The sequence below is a fragment of the Ciconia boyciana genome, chromosome 12, assembly GCF_034638445.1.
Source record: "Ciconia boyciana chromosome 12, ASM3463844v1, whole genome shotgun sequence".
NCBI classification, from domain to species: Eukaryota; Metazoa; Chordata; class Aves; order Ciconiiformes; family Ciconiidae; genus Ciconia; species Ciconia boyciana.
In genome coordinates, this window is record NC_132945.1 from 15342017 (window position 1) to 15363251 (window position 21235).

At 41.4% G+C, this 21235-nt stretch overlaps 2 protein-coding genes across 6 annotated transcripts in view; one reads left to right on the forward strand and one right to left on the reverse strand.

Moving 5' to 3' along the window:
* Positions 1–21235, reverse strand: part of LOC140658330 (protein EOLA1-like) — a 31516-nt gene that overhangs the window by 4232 nt on the left and 6049 nt on the right. Inside the window, exon 4 of one of the 3 annotated variants that reach the window (XM_072876574.1) lies at positions 13275–13488. The exons of 1 other annotated variant lie outside the window; for it this stretch is intronic. In XM_072876574.1, the coding sequence (XP_072732675.1) occupies positions 13416–13488 (73 nt within the window). In that variant the 3' untranslated portion in view covers positions 13275–13415. Of the gene's footprint in view, positions 1–13274; positions 13492–21235 lie in introns of those variants that run through there. One more of the 3 variants, XM_072876573.1, reaches the window with a different exon arrangement.
* TMEM185A (transmembrane protein 185A) lies at positions 8595–19857 on the forward strand. Of its 3 annotated transcripts, none has more exons than XM_072876569.1 (7): positions 8595–8749; positions 11564–11740; positions 13154–13361; positions 16134–16217; positions 17168–17344; positions 17678–17801; positions 19613–19857. In XM_072876569.1, the coding sequence occupies exons 1-7, from the start codon at positions 8712–8714 to the stop codon at positions 19855–19857; spliced, it is 1053 nt and encodes a 350-aa protein (XP_072732670.1). In that variant the 5' UTR covers positions 8595–8711. The 3 variants fall into 3 exon arrangements, with proteins under 3 accessions (XP_072732670.1, XP_072732669.1, XP_072732671.1); XM_072876568.1 differs by lacking the exon at positions 8595–8749 and adding an exon at positions 9711–9769; XM_072876570.1 differs by lacking the exons at positions 8595–8749; positions 19613–19857 and adding exons at positions 9711–9769; positions 18672–18733.

Genomic DNA, 21235 nt, shown 5'->3' on the forward strand with positions numbered 1-21235 from the left:
ACTGCTGTCCTCCCTTTAAATGTTACTGTATTCCAGTCATCTACCAGTGACACTTTGAGAAGTCTGTAAAGCAAACAGGACACATGAATTATAAGGTATGTTCGAAACCAGTCAAGGCTGACTGCCAACAGAAAAGCAAGCTTGACAAATTAGAAGGCTGATTCAGGTTTTTTTTCCTTCACTTAACTTTGGCCAGTCAAGGACAGGGAACCTCCTGGTTTATGTTTTTTAAGCAGAATAAGAATACAAGTAGATGGCTTATGAAAGCAGTAATGGCAGTGACTATAAAATAGACACCATATATGACTTTTTGAACTAATTTGAGGAACTAGATAAATGGAATGCAAACAAAATGTCTGTTTGGTCTCCAACATAAACTATCTCAGGGGATTCAGTTCAATTCCTAGTGTTCAAGTCCCAACCAGCAGTAGACAGGAAGTCTTAACAGAAAGCAGATGACTTGTTCCTTCTTTTATCCCCTCCCTATATTCTTCCTCCCACCCTTAAATCACCATAAAATGTGTGAGAAAAAAGAAATCTTATAAGTCTTGAAGTTCAGACAACACCTTGGTTTTTCTTTGCTGCCCAACTCTCCTCAACATCACCCTCACAAGTGTAGTATCTAGGCATAGCAATCAAGAAACCTGAGGCCACCAAAAGATCTAAGAAAGCCCCTAAAATCCCCAATGCCAGTTACTTGACTGCAAGCCAAAAATTTAGCCTTAGCTTTCCTGAGGTAACAGTACGAAAGTATGTCACCTGAGCTTAACCACGAATTCAACAGAAATTTAATCATGGCTAATGACATAGTAACACTTTCAGATTATTTGAAAGTCACAGCTTCAACATCCAATTGAAGGGGTAAAAAATTAGGATATAACAATTAATACAAAAATGTCTCTCTTTTAATATCGTATCTCCTATGAGCCAGAAAAAGGGCAAACAGATCATCCTAAATCTCAGAGGAATCAAGTTAGAATTGAAAGGCAGATTCTTTGACTTATCTAGGGGTCAAAGGTATTGCTGTTGTTTTCTCATTACCTACTCTAATACAGAGCTTTTACTATAAAAAATCAGCTGTTTTCTTGCAGCACTATAAACTTTGGATCGCATTGCGAAGGAACATGTGGATTAATTGCTGAGATCAGGAAAATAAATCATTTTCATTCCTATGCTATTAGATTTACCTGAAGGTGAACTGCTGCATAGAGATGACATCAGAGTCTTCTGTGTGCGTACCATGCCGTTTTGGTTTTCGTTTTACAAGGCACAACCTAAATGAACATGTATCCTGCACTAGCCACATCTCAAACTACTTTGCACTGTCTCTCTCGGGTCTGAAATCCCACAGCAGTCCTGCAAATGGAAGTTACCATACTGTATAAAACTTCCTAGATGCAAATAAAATGTCTTTAAAAAAAAAAAAAGACCATCTGAGCAAGTTAAAAGCCTCTTAAAGAAACTTACCAGTCAGGCAGAAGGAAACAAAACCATTTAATTTGGCTCTGAGTAGAAACACCACTCACTGAGAGTTGCCAGCTGCAAGACCAAGCAGTGTAAGACAGCGAGTGCCCTGGGTATGTACATACGCATGCACACAAACCTGCATTCCCTGGCACCCAGGACCTGTCAGCCCTGCGCCCGGCACTGGCTCCAGCCTCCCAGCGCAGCTCGCTTGCACTCAGACATAGTTGTTGTCCCTATCCCTATGTGCTGGGTTTGGCTGGGGTAGAGTTAATTTTCTTCCCAGTAGCTAGTAGGGGGCTGTGTTTTGGATTTGTGCTGGAAACAGTGTTGATAACTCAGGGATGTTTTCGTTACTGCTGAGCAGGGCTTACACAGGGTCAAGGCCTTTTCTCTTCTCACCCCACCCCACCAGCGAGGAGGCTGGGGGGGCACAAGGAGCTGGGAGGGGACACGGCTGGGACAGCTGACCCCAGCTGACCACAGGGACATCCCACACCGTATGGTGTCATGCTCGGCATATAAAGCTGGGGAAGAAGAAGGAAGGGGGGACGTTTGGAGTGATGGCGTTTGTCTTCCCAAGTCACCGTTAGGCGTGATGGAGCCCTGCTTTCCTGGAGATGGCTGAACACCTGCCTGCCCGTGGGAAGTGGTGAATGAATTCCTTGTTTTGCTTTGCTTGCGCACACGGCTTTTGCTTTACCGGTTAAACTGCCTTTATCTCAACCCATGAGTTTTCTCACTTTCACTCTTCCAATTCTCTCCCCCATCCCACCAGGAGGGAGTGAGCGAGCAGCTGTGTGGTGCTTAGTTGCCGGCTGGGGTTAAACCACGACAGTCCTTTTTGGCACCCAACGTGGGGCTCGAAGGGTTCAAGATAACAACAGGTTTGACTGGAATGTGCTAGGTCAAATTTATAGCTGTTATTGCTGTTTAGCTATTAATGGGCAGGCTTCTGTGTTTGCCATGGGGCTTGCTTGCCTTACTGTATATTAGAGTCTAGTGCTCGTTAGTGGCTGCTTTTTGCTTTCCCTGCTTGCTGTACTGCTGTACGGCTGATCACCTTACTCTGCTGTGCCTGGGAACATTTTGGTAACAGCAATGGCGATGCGCCTGGGCTGGCAGATGGCCAGGGCATCGCTGCTGTTTCTGTGCTGCTGTCCTGGACAGGCTGGAACTCCAGTGTGAACTCGAGTTGAAGGGACTGTGACCTGTGGATGAGTCCGCATGGGAGCAGGACACCCCCAAGCGTCTGTGGCTGTGAACAAGTCCACATCAGAGCAGGTACATCTCAAAGTGTTTGTGGCCATGGTTATGTCTATGCCGCAGCAGGTATACCTCTGAAGGGACTGTGGCCCAAGGGTAAGTCCACACTGGAGAAGGTACACATCGAAGCATCTGTGGCTGTGGATAAGTCCATGCTGCAGCAGGTACACCTTGAAGCATCAGTGGCTGTGCAGGAGGTCATGCTGGAGCACCTCAAAGCTGTGGCCATGGATAAGCCCACAACAGAGCAGGTACACCCCTGGAGGGACTGCAGCCATGGGTAAGGCCATGTTGGACCAGGTTTACTTCTGAAGGGACTGTGGCTGTGGGTCAGGCCATGCTGGAGGAGGTCTATCTGTGAAAGCATTGTGGCCCATGGAGAAGGCTACGCTGGAACAGGTGCACCTCAACGCGACTGTGGCTGTGGATAAGTCTATGCTGCAGCAGGTATACCCCTGGAGAGACTGTGGCTCTTCAATAAGGCTCCACTTGGAGCAGGTACACCCCTAAGGGACTGCAGTCTATGGATAAGTCCAAGCCAGCGCAGGGGCAAGGGGAGGAGTTCATTGCAATGTTAAACCTGATAGTCTGGTCCAAAGGGACCAGGGTTGGAGACTGTAATGGAAATACCTTTAAATTGTTGTAACCCATGATCTGAGTTGCATGTTATAGGAATTACTATAGCAGGAACCACCTGAACCAAGGGAGGACAAGCCTTACAAGAAGCAGTGCAAGTGCAGCAGTGACCCAACCTGAGCTGGCTTTGGTGCCCAGTAACTCCACGCAACACACCACCTCTCCTGCCCTGAGTGACCACCATAACAGATGGTGTCTGGACTAATCAAAGTCATGGAATAATCAAAAGTCAATGGACATTTTGTGGACATTTGTGGACATTTTATGGGCATTTTATGGACATTTCACAGGGGTGGTCCACAGACTAAGGGAATGGTATCTGTATTATATCAAAGGATGGGAAGCGGGGGGTAGTTAATGAGGATGTACTGGATAGTGTGGGAACTGAGCATGACGTAAATGGTATAGAATAAGGGGTGCAGAATGTGCTGCTTTTGGCTGGGATAGAGTTAATTTTCTTCACAGTAGCTAGTATGGGGCTATAGTTTGGATTTGTGCTGGAAACAGTGTTGATAACTCAGGGATGTTTTCGTTACTGCTGAGCAGTGCTTACACAGAGTCAAGGCCTTTTCTCTTCTCACCCCACCCCACCAGCGAGGAGGCTGGGGGGGCACAAGGAGCTGGGAGGGGGCACAGCTGGGACAGCTGACCCCAGCTGACCAAAGGGACATCCCACACCATATGACGTCATGCTCAGCATATAAAGCTGGGGGAAGAAGAAGGAAGGGGGGGACGTTCGGAGTGATGGCGTTTGTCTTCCCAAGTAACCATTACATTACCAAAGATGGCTGAACACCTGCCTTCTGATGGGAAGGAGTGAACGAATTTTTTGTTTTGCTTTGCATGCACAGTTTTTGCTTTACCTGTTAAACTGTCCTTATGTCAGCCCACGAGTTTTCTCACTTTTACTCTTCCGATTCTCTCCCCCATCCCACCAGGTAGGAGTGAGTGAGCGGCTGTGGGGGGCTTAGTTGCTGGCTGGGGTTAAACCACGACACCCTACAAATGTAACAGAGTATCACACAGAGGACGAGCAGGATGGTGAAAACGAGGAGTGCAAGGAAGACAGCCTTTGCCACCAGGGACACCATGGGCTGTATGTCCCTAGGTGAGGGTGGTAAGCTGGGACGCAGCAGTAGGCACTGCTGTACGTGTGGATGTGTGTGTCTGTGCCACACATGCATGGTCACATCCCAGGGAGACCTCTGGGGCCCCCATTCAATCCCAGCCCTGCCTGCAAAGTCCTTCTTTCCACCATCTTTTCTGTGCGCACTGCGTCCCCCCTGCACAGCACGGATTTGTTGCTTGCAGGGAGAACAAGGTATTTTACAGGCAGAAATATGTCACCCAGCGTGTCTGTCGGATCCAGCAGCAGCTGCTAAGCAGCCAGATCTTAACTCTTCCTCTGGAGGAGAGAACGGGGAAAAGTCTACGATCCTACAGAGGGCTAAATTTTCTATGTATTCCTTTGGGGGAAAAAGCAGATAAAGTGAGTGGAGGTTTTCTCAGCTGTGGTACCTGCAGGTTGGGTCTGACAGTGAAGAGCTGTATTCTTTCTGTCTAGTTACCTCCTTTTTTTTTTTAGCTTAGTCTCTAACATGTTTTCTGTAACTTGGGATTTCTTTCCTAGTTCTTTGTCCATTGTAGGAACTATTTTGCTGCCTGGGCAGTCAGCCAAACATTGTAAGTGCAGAAGAAATCTTTCTTGATTTACTCCTACAGACCTTCATGAATATTCTTAGAAATGGCATCCTGCTTTATTAGCCTTCTGAATTATTAACAGTTCTCAAGTTAAGATAATTCCTTGTTAACATTATTTTGACTTTGTTTTATGATTGCATCTGGCTGAGGATAATGCTCTACAGGTAGTGTCTTGTCTAGTAGCTTCTTTATGCATTGCAGTAGATGTATTTTATCTTGGATAAACACATGATGCATAATTGTTCTCTTTTCCAAACTAGAAAGGCTCAACTTTTGAAAAAGCAGAATGAAAAACAAGGTTCTAGTTTCCAATTTTTCAAGCCTGCTAATTCTTTGGTTCCTTAGAAGCTTGTGTATTGCCCTGCCACAGGTTCTATCATACGGGCACTTTTCATCTTATCAGTCTCTGGAGACTGCCTAGCCCTCATCCTTTCCTTTCCTTCTCTTTCCTTCCATTATGTTTTCATGCTTCTCTCTCATCCTGATTTCTTACCAATCTCCTCACACACCCTGCCCCCTGCCATTACTGTGCTGGCATGTCCTTCCTTTCTTGTAGACTTTGACATACCCTTGCCTTATCAGAGTTGAATATATTGTGCAGAAAGCTCCTGGTGTGGAAGTTTGTCAGCTATTTGTGCTGTTGCCAATGGAGTTAAAATTGTATCTACAATTTGCCAGTGAATATCTCCAGATGAATCACATCTCCGAGTAGATCGTATTTACTAATGAATACTGCCAAGGGCTACAAGTAGCTATGGCATTTAATAAATCACATTGCATGTAAGCCTAGCTTCTTAGCTGGTATAAATTACCAGTCCTGTTAGCACTGGATGAAGACTTAGACCATTTACTTTTCAGTCCTTTTTTCATCTTTCTGCAGAAGCTAGAGCTTAAGACATGATTGATTTTTTCTTTTATTAGCATTTCACTTGCAATGTAATCTTGATTAGTGAGGAGCTATGGGGATTTTCAGTTCAGAAAGAGTCATCAGATAATCTATCCCAATATAGAGTCATCATATAAACTGTTCTGATCTGCTGTATAATTTCATAACCCTTGTTACGATCAAGCTCATTGACTTGAGTTTGATTAGCATATATCTTCCAGAGAGGCACCCAGACTTCATTTAAAAATGAAAATCTCCTGTTTCTCAGGGTCATTTGTTCCAATAGCTAATTACTTTCACTTAAAAAACAAAAAAGACAAAAGAAACCCCATCTCTCTCCTCTCTAACCAGTATTTGTTTAGCTGAAGTCCTCAGCCTTGGTTCTTGTTACGCTTTTTCTAGCTTGGCTGAAGAGTCTTTTAGTACCTAATATTTTGTCTCCAAGAAGGTACGTACATAACATAATTAAGTGATCAAAGTGTCTTTGAAATACACTGAACTCCTTGTGACAATTTTTTTCTGAGCATTTAATCACTATCTGCACAATTTTCAACATTCGTCCTGATGCAAGGACATTTAAAAGGCTGATGTGATCAGTTCCAGAATATGCAATGAAAGTAGTTCTCAGCCTTTTTAGAATTGACTTTTTCCTTTTTTTTTTTTTTTTTTTTTTTCTCCTTTTTTCTTACTGTACACATTGCTTCATATCTATAGTAATAAGGAAATGTATTGTACAGGCAGTTTCCACAATAATAAACCAGAACTAAACTCTTGAAATCATGTCCACAGAAGAGGGATTACCGATAATAATGTAGTTTAAAAGAATGCTGATAGAAAAACTGCCTCCTTCTCCATGTTACTTTTGCATTCCATTGGGCAAGTGTACTATCCAAGGACAAAGCTAAATAACACATGAAGGCTGCTTTTAGTTCTTCAGGCAACTTGCTGGGTAATGCTGAATAAACAAGTTAACCTAATTTTTTTCTGCCTTTAAAATAACACTTTGAGATTTCCTAGTAATTTTGCTGGAGATAAATTTAAACAAGCATTACATATCAGTGCCCTAAAAATCAGCTGGACATTTAAACAAATACAGTCAGGTGAATGTTTCAAATATGAGTATACAAAGGAAAACCAGCCATAAAAAGGGTGGTTTGAGAGGGGCACATCCCTAGCTGTTATTCCGATGCGACTGCAAAGAAGGAGATTTGTCTAAGACTTGTCCATTGCTACCTCTGCTTCTACCACCCAGAAGGAGCTAAGCCCACAGTGGGTAGCATACGTAAGTCCAAAACCACTTCTTCTGTCTCCTTGTGTTAATTCTTACTTTCCCTGGTATCTTCCCTTCCAGCAGCACTTGTTAGTGTTTCATTTTAATGTAAGATTAGCCTGTTCAATCCAATGATGGCCAGATATCACTATCAGTTAATGGGAAGGTCCCTGAAGACAACCAGGCACTCATGATGTGTCCAAATAATGCGGGATTTAATGCTATAATATAATATGACAACAGCCATGTCACAAATTGCAGCAGAAACTAAGTGGCAGAATCACAAACAAAATCTGCCTCCAGATCCTCTGGGCTTGGCTTCACTAATAGTTTGAAGAATGTCTGATGAGGATTTCTATTAACACATACAAGACAGTATAAGCTTACTCAAGTGTGAGATAAAACACAAGTGCACAGGTAACAAATATGACATTTTGAACAGATTCAGAACAGATTACCTAAGCCCAGGTTTTTAATATAACTAAGCTCAGTGCTTAACTTCTGAAACGCAGTCATAAATTTAAAAGGAAATAACACAACCCGAGATAAACACTGCTGACATGACCCCGGGGTTGCAAGAAGAGGATGTTCCTTTATGTCTCTCTGCAGCAAGCCTCTTGACAGAGTCTGCATGTGAGCAGCCAGTTAGCGCACCCAGGCTTTCTGAAGCACAAAGTAAACACAAATTTAAGTCTATAAAGGAACTGGATAGAAACAGCACTCTTTACCACGCAGTCTGACATATTGTAGGGGGGGTTTTTTCCCCCTTAAAGGCTGCAGAATTGTGCTTGTCCATCCAAAACCTTTTTAAACGTAAGCCAAAAAAGGCCATAGTGATTTCCCAAAACAAAGTTAACTGGTTTTCTTTAATACATATTTGAAACGTTTCTCAGCGAGCACTGGATTATGACAACTTTTAGTAGAGCTGTTCCCTAAATACCAAACATACATCGCCACATGCCCCAAAGGCCACCGCACTCCCGACCACTGCGGGGAGCTCCCTGCTTTCGGCCTGGCTCCCCTCAGGCGTCGCTCCCAGGAGGCGGCTTCAGCGGGGAAAGGCCCAGGCCGCCCCCTCCCTTCTCCCGGTAGGGAACGGCCTGCCAGCCACCACCCCGCCGGGCCGGGCCTCGGGCAGGACCCCAAACAAGGCCTGCGCCTGCGGGTCTGTGCCCGGAGGGGTGCCCCGCGTCCGCCGGCGCGTCTGCCGGCAAAGCTTCCGCCTAGCTTAGGGCGCATGCGCGATTCTCCGCAGGACGCATGCGCAGTACTCGCCCGTGAAGCCCGGTGGAGAGGGCCGCCCGTTTCCCGGCAGAGGAACGACGCCGTGGGGATGTGGCGGGCGGCGCGCATGCGCGGGGCGGCGCGGGCTGCCCGGTTCCGGCGGGGGCGGAGCGGCGGTGAGGCCAGGCCAGGCCAGGCTCCGGTGGTAGCGGCCGCGCCATGCGTGCCTGGTAGAGTGCGGCGGGGGCGGAGGGTTGAGCCGCGATGAACCTGCGCGGCTTGTTCCAGGATTTCAACCCCAGGTGAGGGCGGCCTGGCGCTTAGCGGGCGGCTTCCAGCCGCGCCGCCTGGTCGCGGCCCGTTCGGCGGGCCGCTGCCGGTCCGCACGGTGGCGGAGCGGCACCTGCCTCGGTCCCGGCGGCTCCCTGCCTCGGTCCCGGCGGCTCCCTGCCTCGGTCCCGGCGGCTCCCTGCCCTGTTGCAGCGCTGCTGTTAGGCGGAGGCTCCGCTCCCCCGCGCCGGTAGCGGGACGCGTCCGGAAGCGGCGGCGCGGCGCGGCCCGAGCTGCCGCCGGGACGAGGCGGAGCCGGCGGCGAGGGGCGCGGGAGGAAGCACCGCCGGGCCCGGCTCCGCCGCCCCTCCCCGCCCCGCGCGGGGCAGAGCCGGATGCGCGGGGGGTCTCGGCGCGGCCGTGCAGCGCGGCGGGTCGCCTGGGGCAGCAACCGGCTTCGGCAGCGTTAGCCCGGGAGCGCGCTGGGGAGCGGCGCCGGCCCGGCCTGGAGCCGCCTGGGTGTGCGATCCCCGAGCGTTTCAACGGAGCTCGGCTTCAGGCGGCTCTTCCGTACGGCGGGTGGAAGCGCTCCGGTACAGGCGGCTCGGGGGGCGTTTTGAACGCGCTGTTCCTGACCGGCGACCTTCCCGACGGCCGCGGGTGTCGGTGCCTGCTCCCCTCGGCTGGTTCTTGATGGGCGGTTGTAAGCGCGGGCGTCCGTCGTCTGGTTTCCAGGCAGAATTCCACTCATCTTTTTTGTTTTATTATGTAACTTTCTCAGATTACTCCAAGTCTCATTCTGGTTTTTGAGTTGTTCAGCTTGGTGATCTGGGGTATAAAGCTTTATACTGGAAAGCAAAGTTGCCTTACGCTCCAACACGGGCATTTAGCGTATGGTAAGGGCTCATTTTTTGCAGGTGTGAAGGCATCGCGCTTAACAGTCCTAGTCGAGACACGGGGAATTGCTGATGGTGATTCTTTATTCTGGGCTCTCTTACAGTTAACAAGATGACAGTCACTGCAACTTGGGCTTCTGCTGTCTTGCCAAGCAAGTACGCATACATGTAACTCTTAAAGACGCTAGGAGAATGAGCTTAATTTTACTGGTTTTGCTGTTACCAGGTGTTTTAAGACCACAGAATAAAGGCCTGCAAGTAACTTGCGCAGGGTGGCATGAAATACTGAGAGTCCTGGAAAAATCTTGCTTGTGAAAGAGGCCTTACATGACTGCAATTACAAAAAGCTGTGTTCAGTTGGTTGTTTAGACAAACAGAAGGGTAACCAATGCTTCGGGAAATGCATTGTTGCAGAGAGGTTGAAATAAACAATTTAAATATGCGTGGTTGGAAGTAATGGAAAAGTAGGAACAGAAGTTCCAGAAGTTTACACAGTTTTGTTATTGCTAAGCAATACTTGCAGCTTATTCGGATGTTGTCTGAATGATGAATGAGCAAGCTGAATGTTGCACTTGTGCAGATAACTTAATCTTGAATGTTTTGATGTTTACTGGAACACTCAGGGAGCACTGGTATTTTACCACATGGCATTTTACTTCTGTATTTGTTGAGGAGCCAGAAAAAGTACAAATTACACAAATATCGAATGCTGGAAAAGTATGAATAGCCTAAGAAGCTGAGGGATCTCTGTTGCTGTGAGGAGTGACTGTTGTTTTATGTCATCCTATCCTGAGGTAGTTTCATCAAGCGTGCGAGGAGATGTTGACACAATAAAACTGCTTTTTCTTATTAAGGAGCAGTTAAGACACTTGTTCTGAATAGAGCCCAAGCAGCTTGATACCTAAATGAGGCAATGCTGATCTAATGAATGTTTTATTATTTGATGAGAGTGACAGTGGGTAGTTTGAGTTGTGCTGTTGGAATAAGGGTAGTATTCCTGACTATTGCTGCTTTACTCTGTAGCAAGTATTTACTCTGTTCCTGAGATTATCCATGTTTTAAAATACATCTAATTACTTCACAGAAGTGGTGTTGAAGCCTAATTATGTGTTTTATAAAGTAGTCTGTGATCCTCTGGTGAATGGGTGGGTGACTTTTTCCCTTCCTGTAGTGTGAGGAAATAGGTACTATGTAATTATTTTGTCTGATTTTTGGTAGTATGAGCAATTGCTGTGCCACTGCTCTCAAGTATTCCAGATACATTTATTCATTCTTAAGTTGACTAGTTTATAAAATATATTAACATAACTATTTTAAACTTGTAAGCACCATCCTCAGTGTTCCAGTTAGAAATTTCACTCTATAATCAGTAACTTTGTTAAAAGTTTAACCTGGGTTTTTTATGTTGCTTTTTTTAAACTGAATGTAATAATTTAAAAAAAAAAAATCTCTGGTGTCTGCCTTATTACATTATGTAGTAGTTTTTAATCTTTAGTTAAAAATAGCGTGGATAAAATTACATAAATTACGTAACTTAATTTTGAATGTCAAAAACTCTTATTTGATTTGTATGAAAGAACACCCTTTCTAAAAACATGTACAACTGGTATATTTCTGAGCCTCTAATACTACAGCTCCTGACTGGATCCTTGTGGGAGGGAACTATTTATAGATGTCCATTCATTAAGTTTGTTATGCAAGAATGCTTTTGATGTGTTCCCTTGAAGCAGTGGTTTTATAAGTGAAAGAGATGACATATGCTATATTCATGATTAAATATTTGACTCTTCAGAACTGATTTGATTCTTTGCAAAGAAGTTTGACGCACGTTTTCTGTTAGGAAGTATCCTGATTAAATTTCAGCTATGACTGATTTTCTTGTTCTCTACAAAGTTTGTGTTAGATTGCCTGCCATAATTTCTGACTCTGTTTTCTTTGCTTCTTTAATAGCAAATTTCTTATTTATGCCTGCCTGCTGCTTTTTTCTGTGTTGCTCTCTCTACGTCTGGATGACAAAATTCAGTGGAGTTACTGGGCCGTATTTGCTCCCATATGGCTGTGGAAGTTAATGGTGATTGTTGGTGCCTCAGTGGGAACAGGAGTATGGGCCCGAAACCCACAGTATCGGTAAGTTGAGGGTATTTATTTTGCAAAACAGAGGGAACATAATGTGTTTTCTGTACTGAATCAAATTCATAAATAGGTTTTTTTAGCAACATAAGATACAGCATCCAGAAAGTTTGTTTTCAACATACTTAAAATAATTATCAACCTATAGTGTATGCAAACAGCTTTATGCACCTAGCTGCAACACTTTATCACAAGCTTCAACAATATTGTCTTTGGGAAGCTAAAACTTCTCATGGAGTGACTTTTTGTGCTTTTCTGTTAGAACATTGGGAATTCTTTGCTTTAGTATAAGCCATGTAGAAATATGTATCTTTATATGCACTAGGAATATACTATATTTAATTGGATTATTTTCTAAATCAGTTTCCTTAAATGTACAGATCAGCCTGAAGAAATGTTGATCTCCCCTCCACCTCGGTGTGTGTATAACCTCAGTGAACATATGGATGAATATTCAGTGATTCTTGAATATGCAGTGAACAGAGAATTTTTTTCAGGCTTCAGTTGCAGTTTTATAAGAAATATTCGAGTAGTTTAATACACTAATATAGGCAAATGTGTGACATTTGCAAAGTAAGATATTTGTGGGAACAAATTCTGTAAATTCCTTTTCATTTTTGTCAAAGTTGTTTAACATTGATATTTTAATTGTCAGTCTAAGGTAAAATAACTTTGAGACCTTTAAATATATCAGCATTTACTTTTTTGGTAATCCAAGTAGGATGTGAATTTGAACACGCTAGGGGAAAAGAAAAACTACCTTAAATGAAGCGCAGTAAATCAGTCCTCTCTTCTGTCTATGGTGAATATGAAATGAAAAATTTTGTGCACGGGTGTCATTCTGATCCACTATATTGTGTGGTTTAGGTCTTGTTTGCCCCTTCTAGTACTGGTTCTTCTTGTGTAGGAAAAAGTGTGGTTTCTCTGAGTGTGCTGTTATTTTACAGACCTTTTACTTTTTAGTAATAGGTAATACTCTCTTGCTATACGCTAATTTTGGTGAATAAAGAAATCCTGGGGGCAGATGTTGGTTCAATGAAAGCTGGTGCAGGAACTAAACAGGTAATTTTAGGCTTAGCTTATTTCCTAACAGCCTGCATGATAGTAGCAAGAAATCCTGTTTTATCTGCACAGCTACGGAATCCTTAGAAAATTTCCAAGTTGTAAAAATCCCACTGCCCCCTTTGAGTAAAATACTTTAAATGTGCAGCTTTATGGGCAAGAAATCCTGTTACGTCATTCAGGAGTGTAGTTTAATAGTGGCTATTTGGGCATAATGTGTACGTTTATTAAAAATACACGTTAATATCTGAAACTTAACAATTGTAAACAAATTGTCTTGGGATGTTTGCAGGATAGTGGGCTTTCTTATTGACAAGTGAACTGAATGCTTCCTTATCCTCTCTTTAGAGCAGAAGGAGAAACCTGTGTGGAGTTCAAAGCTATGCTAATTGCAGTAGGCATCCACCTGCTACTGCTGATGTTTGAAGTTCTGGTGTGTGACAGGATCGAAAGAGGAACCCATTTCTGGCTTCTGGTCTTCATGCCATTATTCTTTGTATCTCCAGTGTCAGTTGCAGCTTGTGTATGGGGATTCCGACACGACAGGTCTCTGGAGGTAATGCTTCATTTGTTATGTGTAAAATTTGTGGCAATGCAAAACTGTGTCAATTCAGTTCCAGTTTATCTCTCGGTAAAGCATGATATGGATGACTGCACCAGTTGAATTAATTGTTGGCACTGACCTGCTAGAATGAAAAATCAGGATCAGGAATAACAATTTTTTCTAATCTCTTCTAGTTTTTTCAACTACCAAATTGCAGCATGTTTTAAACCTGCCTTTTTATTTTTGTGTGTTAAAACAACTCACCACAAACTCTGCAATATGGGCTAATACTAGATACTTAAACAGAAATTACTGAAGAAAGTTCTACTGATAGTAAGCACTGCCCCTAGGCAGAATGGAACTTCCAGAGCCCTAGGTAATCAGGGTTGAAAATTTCTTACTATCCCAATCTGTGTGCTTAATCTTTAATTTGGGCATGCGGATGGTAGGCATAAAACAGTAAGTTTTTATTTTCTGCCTCTGTATTCTTTCCTCTTTAACTCACTCCTTTTGGTTTTGTAAGAATTTCACAACGATTCTCAAGATCTTCCTGCGGTTGTGGCATTTTGCAATAAGTTTAGAATTCTTACTGAATTGATATTTTCTTAAGGAATTTTTTTTTGCTATATCCCCAAACTACCCCAATGACAATTAAAAATCTGATATTTAGATGAGGTTCAGCTTTTTCAGGTTTTTTAATTTCAAGGGAATATTTCTCTTAACATTAGCATAAGCTGAGTTTATAACTAGAGAGAGAAACGTTTTTGGTAAGTGATTGTTAGGATGGCTGGTAAACTGATACCTTAAATTGTTGATTTAAAAATATTGCAAATAGAATTTCATTTTGCAGAGTTCTATTCACAGTTAACCATTCCTAAAGTAAAATCTGTGTAGATGTATCTGCCTTCTACTGGATGATACTTGATTACCCATTGATTTACAGATGACTGCACAGCTGCTAAGTACTGGCAGAAAAAAATGGAATCCACTCACCCCTAAAAGGCAACAGCTGTCTCAAAGAAAATAAATTATGCAGTTGAACTGTCAACTCATTTTTTTACTATTTTGTCATCTTCACTTAGTGCTGTTCTATTTTCTTTTCTTTTTACTCTGGGAAGATTTCATTATTTCCCTTTCATTTGCTAGAAACATGAGGGGCCTGTCTTTAATCCAGGATATTAATTTTTGGCATGAGTAATCAAAGTCATTGTTAATCTATTACTATTTTCATAATTATTTAATCTGAAAATATATTGTCTGCTTGTTCCTATCCTGAAACTGATTAGGTGATCAGTAAGTACATAGTGAGGTTTTGTCTAGATATCATGGTGGGCTCAGAAAAAGCTTTCTTTTATGTGTTACACTATTTTTACAGTCAACAAAGCACCATTTATTTAAGGCATATTGAATTCATTAAATATTGAGCCTAGCCACTCCAAATATACATTCACTTGCCATATATAGCTCATATGCTAACTTGATTCTGAAAATTATTTATAGCAATTGATCCTCTGATTTCTTTTATTTTTCCCTCTATTTGCTCTTGCAGTTTTCATGTTGCTCGGTCTTATGCTTGAGTGTGGGGGGTTTTTGGTGGTTTATTCTTTTGACGTGGTACAGAATTATTTTAAATCTAGTTTTTCCAGTCTTTTTAAAATAACCTGAACTTCAACAGCGAAGACTTCAGTGCAGTCTCGGAAGTAGGCAAGTGCCTGCTGCCTTGGCTTTTTGACTCCCTGTACTGTGAATTTCGAAGGCATTTATCCAAGAGATCGTAGTACGCAATCATGTATGTTAGTGAAAAGTAGCATGTAGTGCCTGCCTTTTGAGAAATAGTACATTTCAAAGATGCCTTACATCCCTACATGTTTTTTTTAAATGGCAAATGTTTCTAGCTCACACTCGAGCTTCGGTTAGTCATTTCAGATAATAATGCTCTGTTTGATCATTGAAATTCCTATCCATGTAGGGTTGCCCATAAACTTCAGAAAAAGAATCTTGCCAAGTTTGATGGTGTTTCATTGTTTCACTTTGTTCAAGCTAGACACAAACTTGATTTTTTTAAAAATATAATTTAGGGTTAGTTCTCATAGTGTCAAGCGGGACACAGGAAAGGTTTCATCAACATTTTTAATGAGGAGTATTGCTTTTCTGTATTGCCTCAAAACCCAAGTGGCTTCAGTGTAATTTAAAATATCTCAGTTATACAGTAAATGATTGAATTTGGATGTCATCTTCCACTGTTCTATGTATTTCTCCCCCCCCACCCCTGATAGAGCTGGGACTTTTAAACTGGACTGTTGGCAATTAAACCTGTGTAACTCTCATCTTTACATTACTGCAACTACAAAATGATATCTTTAAAGATAAATTTTGCTAATTTTAAATTGAAGGACTTTTTACTACTTGTTAATTTAATTCTAGCTGTATTTCTTATCTGAAGAAAACACTTGAAGTTGTTTTCTGATGCTTTGCTTTTTTCATTCTGCTTAGTTTGGCTTTTCTTATTTCTCTAAGCACTCTAAGTATTGCAGGTAGTGCTTTTATTTTATTTTATTTTAAATACCAGGAAGGTCTTCAGGAGGCAGCTGCCTCTACAGTTACTGTATTGGGATCACAGCCTCCCAAATTTAGGGATGCTTAGTAATATCTAATGTAAATGCAAATGATGTTCCATATCGCAGTGGTAGGCATGGAGTCAGAAAAGTCCTTTGACAGATTCTTGGTTATCTTGGAAATAGCTTTATCATGCTAAGAGTTAACTAATGTATTTTCTTTTTCTAGCTGGAAATCTTGTGTTCAGTCAATATTCTACAGTTTATATTTATTGCACTCAGACTAGACGAGATCATCAGATGGCCGTGGCTTGTATGTAACAAGTGTTTTCTTCTTATCCTTGTTTAAATGCTGAATTTCATAAAGATATTTACTATAGGGAACAGTTAATGTATGATCAGAGTCCATGATAATATTTTTGCTTGCTTAACAATCCTTCACTGAAGGTCTGGCATTTCAGTCCGTGGTCAAGGGGAACAGAGGCTGGTTTTTGGGCATTTCATCCTTCCAGGGAGAGGGATGTGCCATCAACTGCAATTAATCTCTGATCAGTTGTCAAAAGAGAAATCCTAACCAAAAGTTTCCAGTGGGAACACTAAACTAGCCATTAAAATTATTGGTGAGTTAGGGAATGTGTTGGTAAATATGGTGTGGTAAATAACGAGTTTTATTTGTTGCGTTACCATGCATGTAAATCCACTTACTGTGCAAGTGGACACTGTCAAAACTGAGATCCCCTGTCCCAAGTGCCTTTAGAATACAAAAGCGCTGTTTCTGTGTCCAGGTTTTTGTAAACTCCCATAAAACTGATAATCTGGCATGATTATGACTGTCCTTTCTGTTTTCCAAAAATCTAGGAAAAGGATCTAATTTAGAAACTGTTTCTAGTAAGGTGTCCAGTGTAGAAAATACTTGCTAAAATAAATTTCAAGTACTGTTGGAGCCCACTTAAAATCACAGAAGTCTTATTATTAAAGTTGAACTACATTGACTTAATTTTAAATTGTTTCAGCTTGATGGGGTTTACAAAGCTAACTGAGGAACCCCAAGAGCTCATATGGCTTGTAACAGTGCACATGGTATGTGAAGCTTTTCTGTTAGAGATTGTGTTAGCTAAAGAGCATTAGACTTAAACAACTTTTTCTTGTTTGGACTTAATATGTAGACTTGCTTTATTTAAAAACTCCACACCTGAAACAAATCAAACTGATAAAAATGTATCCCTGTTGGGGGGGAAAGCAATTAATATCTTTTTCTTTCAGGTTGTTTGTGTTCCACTGTGGATCTTGATGTCCTTTCTGTGTCTAGTAGTGCTCTATTACATTGTATGGTCTGTTCTGTTCTTGCGCTCTATGGATGTGATTGCTGAGCAAAGGAGGACACACATAACAATGGCTGTCAGCTGGATGACAATTGTAGTTCCACTGCTCACATTTGAGGTAGGAAAAAGCATAACGAGTTTTATGTATCTTGTTCTTTTTTTAGTGAGTAATGAATGTTGCTCTGTCTCTTTTTGAACTTACTAAAACGAGAATACTGCTTTTTGTTTTGGAATAAAATATTAACAGTAAATATGAAAGAAAACCAAGAATTCTACAAAGTATTTTGAGTAAAATATGCATCACGTTGGAACTGTAACTACGTGTTTCTGTGGAGGCCGTTTTTCTTCACAGATGTGTGAAGTTAAAGATCTGAGATCAGCGTATGTTTTAAGAAGCTTGAAAGTGGGTATTGCAATTAAACTGACATTGTGTAATTTTTTTGCCATTTAGATCTTACTAGTACACAGACTGGATGGGCATAATTCTTTTTCCTTTATACCCATATTTGTTCCTCTCTGGCTTTCGCTGATAACTTTAATGGCAACAACATTTGGACAGAAAGGAGGAAATCACTGTAAGTATTTAAAAATCATGGAAACAGATTGAAACTCAAGGCTTAAATGTTTTTTATTAAGACTTGTATTTTCAAAAAGGGCTTTTTTGTGTATAATCTCTCATGAAAGAATTCAGATGTGTCTGTTACTATTGTTTTCGGGTGATTTTAGTAAGTTTTCAGTGTTAATAGTGTCTCTCGCTTTTTTTCTTATTCCTATAAGAGCATGACTTCTGCTTGGACTCAACTTGAAATCCCAATGGGATTTTAATTGTAACTTAGCCTTTTATCCTTCCTTATTTCCGTGGGTTTCCTTCTCACAGGATATGAGTGGATCTTTCTCCTCTGGGTTCTGAAAATAGTGCAGCACCTACCCTTTTTAATTAGCATTTGTCCTAGTATTCTCTTTCCTCTTTGGCCAAATAGTGCTCTGTGCTGGTTAGTCGTAACTTCAGTTGCCTGAGTGGCCAGTGTAGATTTCCTAGGCTTTTATCCCTACCACAACTAGCACTGCTGAAAGGAGCATTTGCACTTTCAGACATCTGATGTTACTGAACCAGTGCAGATGAAAAGCTCTTCCCATCCACGTTGCAGTTCATGTTCCTTGTTGACAAGGCAATAAAATTTGTTAGGATTTTTCAGAGTTGAAAGGAACCAGCTGTGATGTTTGTTATATAAACTCAGTTTTGGTCTGATTGTGAAGTATATTGAGAATTTCTTTCTTCCATCGTGACTAAGCTTATCTCCATACATTTAGTTTACTTTTATATTGTTATTGCATGGAAAATCGTTACTGGTGACTTTTTCTTTTTTTTTTTAAATGCATGCCCTCGATAATTTATGGTCAAATTAGTCTTTTGGAAAGCCACATGTCTATTTTGTCTTCTGTAGGGTTAATAAATATTCATGTAAATTTTAAAAAAAGAATATTCAGCTGAAGTGAGCCTCAGAAGACTTGCATGAAAATCCACCTTTCAAGTGCTAAGCAAAATACATCAGTTGGCCATGAAGTATAATCTCTGCAAAAAGATGGGTTGTATGGGATCTTCCCTGGCAAATGCTTAATACTTGCCTTCGTTCAGTGTGAAAGATTTGATGTGGGTAGGCTGTTCGTTCTAACACTGACCTTTGGTATTGGTTAATAGAGGACTGCCATCTGCTGAATTACAAGTGCCGCTTACTTAAATGCTCTCTTTCCAAGTCTTTGCATATAGCAAAATACATGACAAACACAGTGTAATGTTTTCTACTCTAGCACAGGTAATACCAAGGATGAGATACCCCTGGCATCACGTTGTATTTGGCTAACAACAAAAGTATTCGGGGAATACTGAAATATGTGCATTTACTAATCTGTGTCTGCCTATGCCATCACATTCCCTCTGGTATTGTAACCTATAGATATAAAACAAAAGTTGGCATGAATATCTTCCCATGTGGCACTGATTGCTTTGATTGAGATGCAGAGTCTTTTGTGTTCTTTCTCTGTGTACTGATGTGATCTGACACTGCTTAACATGTGAAATGCAATGGATTCTTGCTGTGGTAGTATAGCTTTAATTTATACACATGGATATACACACAGACATGCATGTGCAGACATGCAGAGGCATGCAAATGCATGTATATATTCTGTATGTGTATCTGTGTGTATATAATCTGAACTGTAATGTTGTTATATGATAGGTGTAAGTAACAACTGAGAAGCAGTACTAACAAATTTTATATTCGTATGCAAACGATCAAGAGAAGTTAAACAAGACTGCATAGTCTGCCTACTTAAGTAAATTTTCATTCTGTTCTGCAATAATGTGAAATGATTTTTTTTTTAGGGTGGTTTGGAATTCGCAAAGACTTCTGCCAGTTCCTTCTTGAAATTTTCCCATTCTTACGAGAATATGGAAATATTTCTTATGATCTTCATCATGAAGATAATGAGGAAACAGAAGAAACACCACTGCCCGAACCACCAAAAATTGCACCAATGTTTCGAAAAAAGACTGGAGTAGTCATTACACAGAGTCCTGGAAAATATGTGATTCCACCTCCCAAATTAAACATTGATATGCCAGATTAAGATGACAGTAGCATATTAAACTTGAACTGGGAATCAGCAGACAAATGTATTTAATCTCATGCCTTGTCCCAATTACTTTAAAATAGGTATTGCTGACTCAGTGGCTTGGATTACACAAATCAGATCTTGAAGATAATCTGAGAGCTTTTCCAGAGATATGTGGTGGTCTAATTTGTGAACCTTCCTAACGGGTTGGTTGCACGCTTGCCTGTATAGTATTTATATGAACATTTTAGCAGTGTAATATATTGTTTAAAAGTCTTGTCGTGTACAGTATAAGTATTATCTAAAAGTATTTTTTTAAAAACCCTGTATGAAATGCCTATGCTATTCCAAGTGTCTTTTAGGTCCTAAATATACACTTGATTTCCATGTCTGGTTTAAATGCTTTGGGGACGTCTTAGTATAGTACCTCTTTACTACTTTTTTGTTCAGCCACAATCATTGTCTTGACCACAGAGGCACAGGAGTGTTGCACGTCTCAGGCAAGACTGGAAAGCTTTTTGGGGAGGAAATAGAATGTATAGCAACTTACATGATGTTTTTGAGTTAGCTATGTAAATTTTCCTGTAAGTATTTCAACTTTTGCACTGGCTTGGGAGTTAAGTGTTGCTTCTGTTGCTTTTCCAGTTTCATGTTTTAATTCTTCTTGAGCAGCATGTACACCATGCTCCCATTAGACTGGTTGTTTAGTAAGCTGTTCCTTCTTGCATAGTGCGTGCTGTCTATGCCAGAAACATTGGTTGTAGGTTTTACAGCTGCTGGTTAGCTGCTGTAAATATCGTAGCTTGGTCTTCATTACCAACTTCGTAAGAGTGTTCGTGTAAATGATTACACTTTTCAAGATAGGAACTCATTTGTGTTGGTATAGCATTTTCTTGTTTGAAGAAAGACCTCCTTTGATAGACTGTCTTGGACTTCCAGGTGCTTTAGAGAAATTTAGTCTTTCAAACCTATACTCCAGTAGCTTATAACAACAGATGTCAGATACTCCCACATCCTTGCAGCTGCTCTTTGTGTTTAGGTGAACCCACAGCTTGGGTAGTTTAAATACCATGGATCATGTTTCCTTAGTGTTACGATGGCAATGAGATAAGAGCAAAGAGTGTATGGACATTTCTGCATGTGTAAAAGGTGCACACCTGAAAAACTTAAGAGATGTGGCACTTTCATTCCTAGCACTGCAGACCTCCCTCTTCCTCCCTGTGGGCCAGCTACTGGTTGAAACCCAGCACAGCACTGTCCTGTCACTACACTTGAAATTTTGTTGCAGTTTTATTTGCTTTTTGGCTCTTGAGTCAAAAAAAAAATAAATCTGTAAATGAAAAGCAACAAGTGCTATTTAGCACTTGTTGCTGCTGTTTCATGTTGCTAGGAA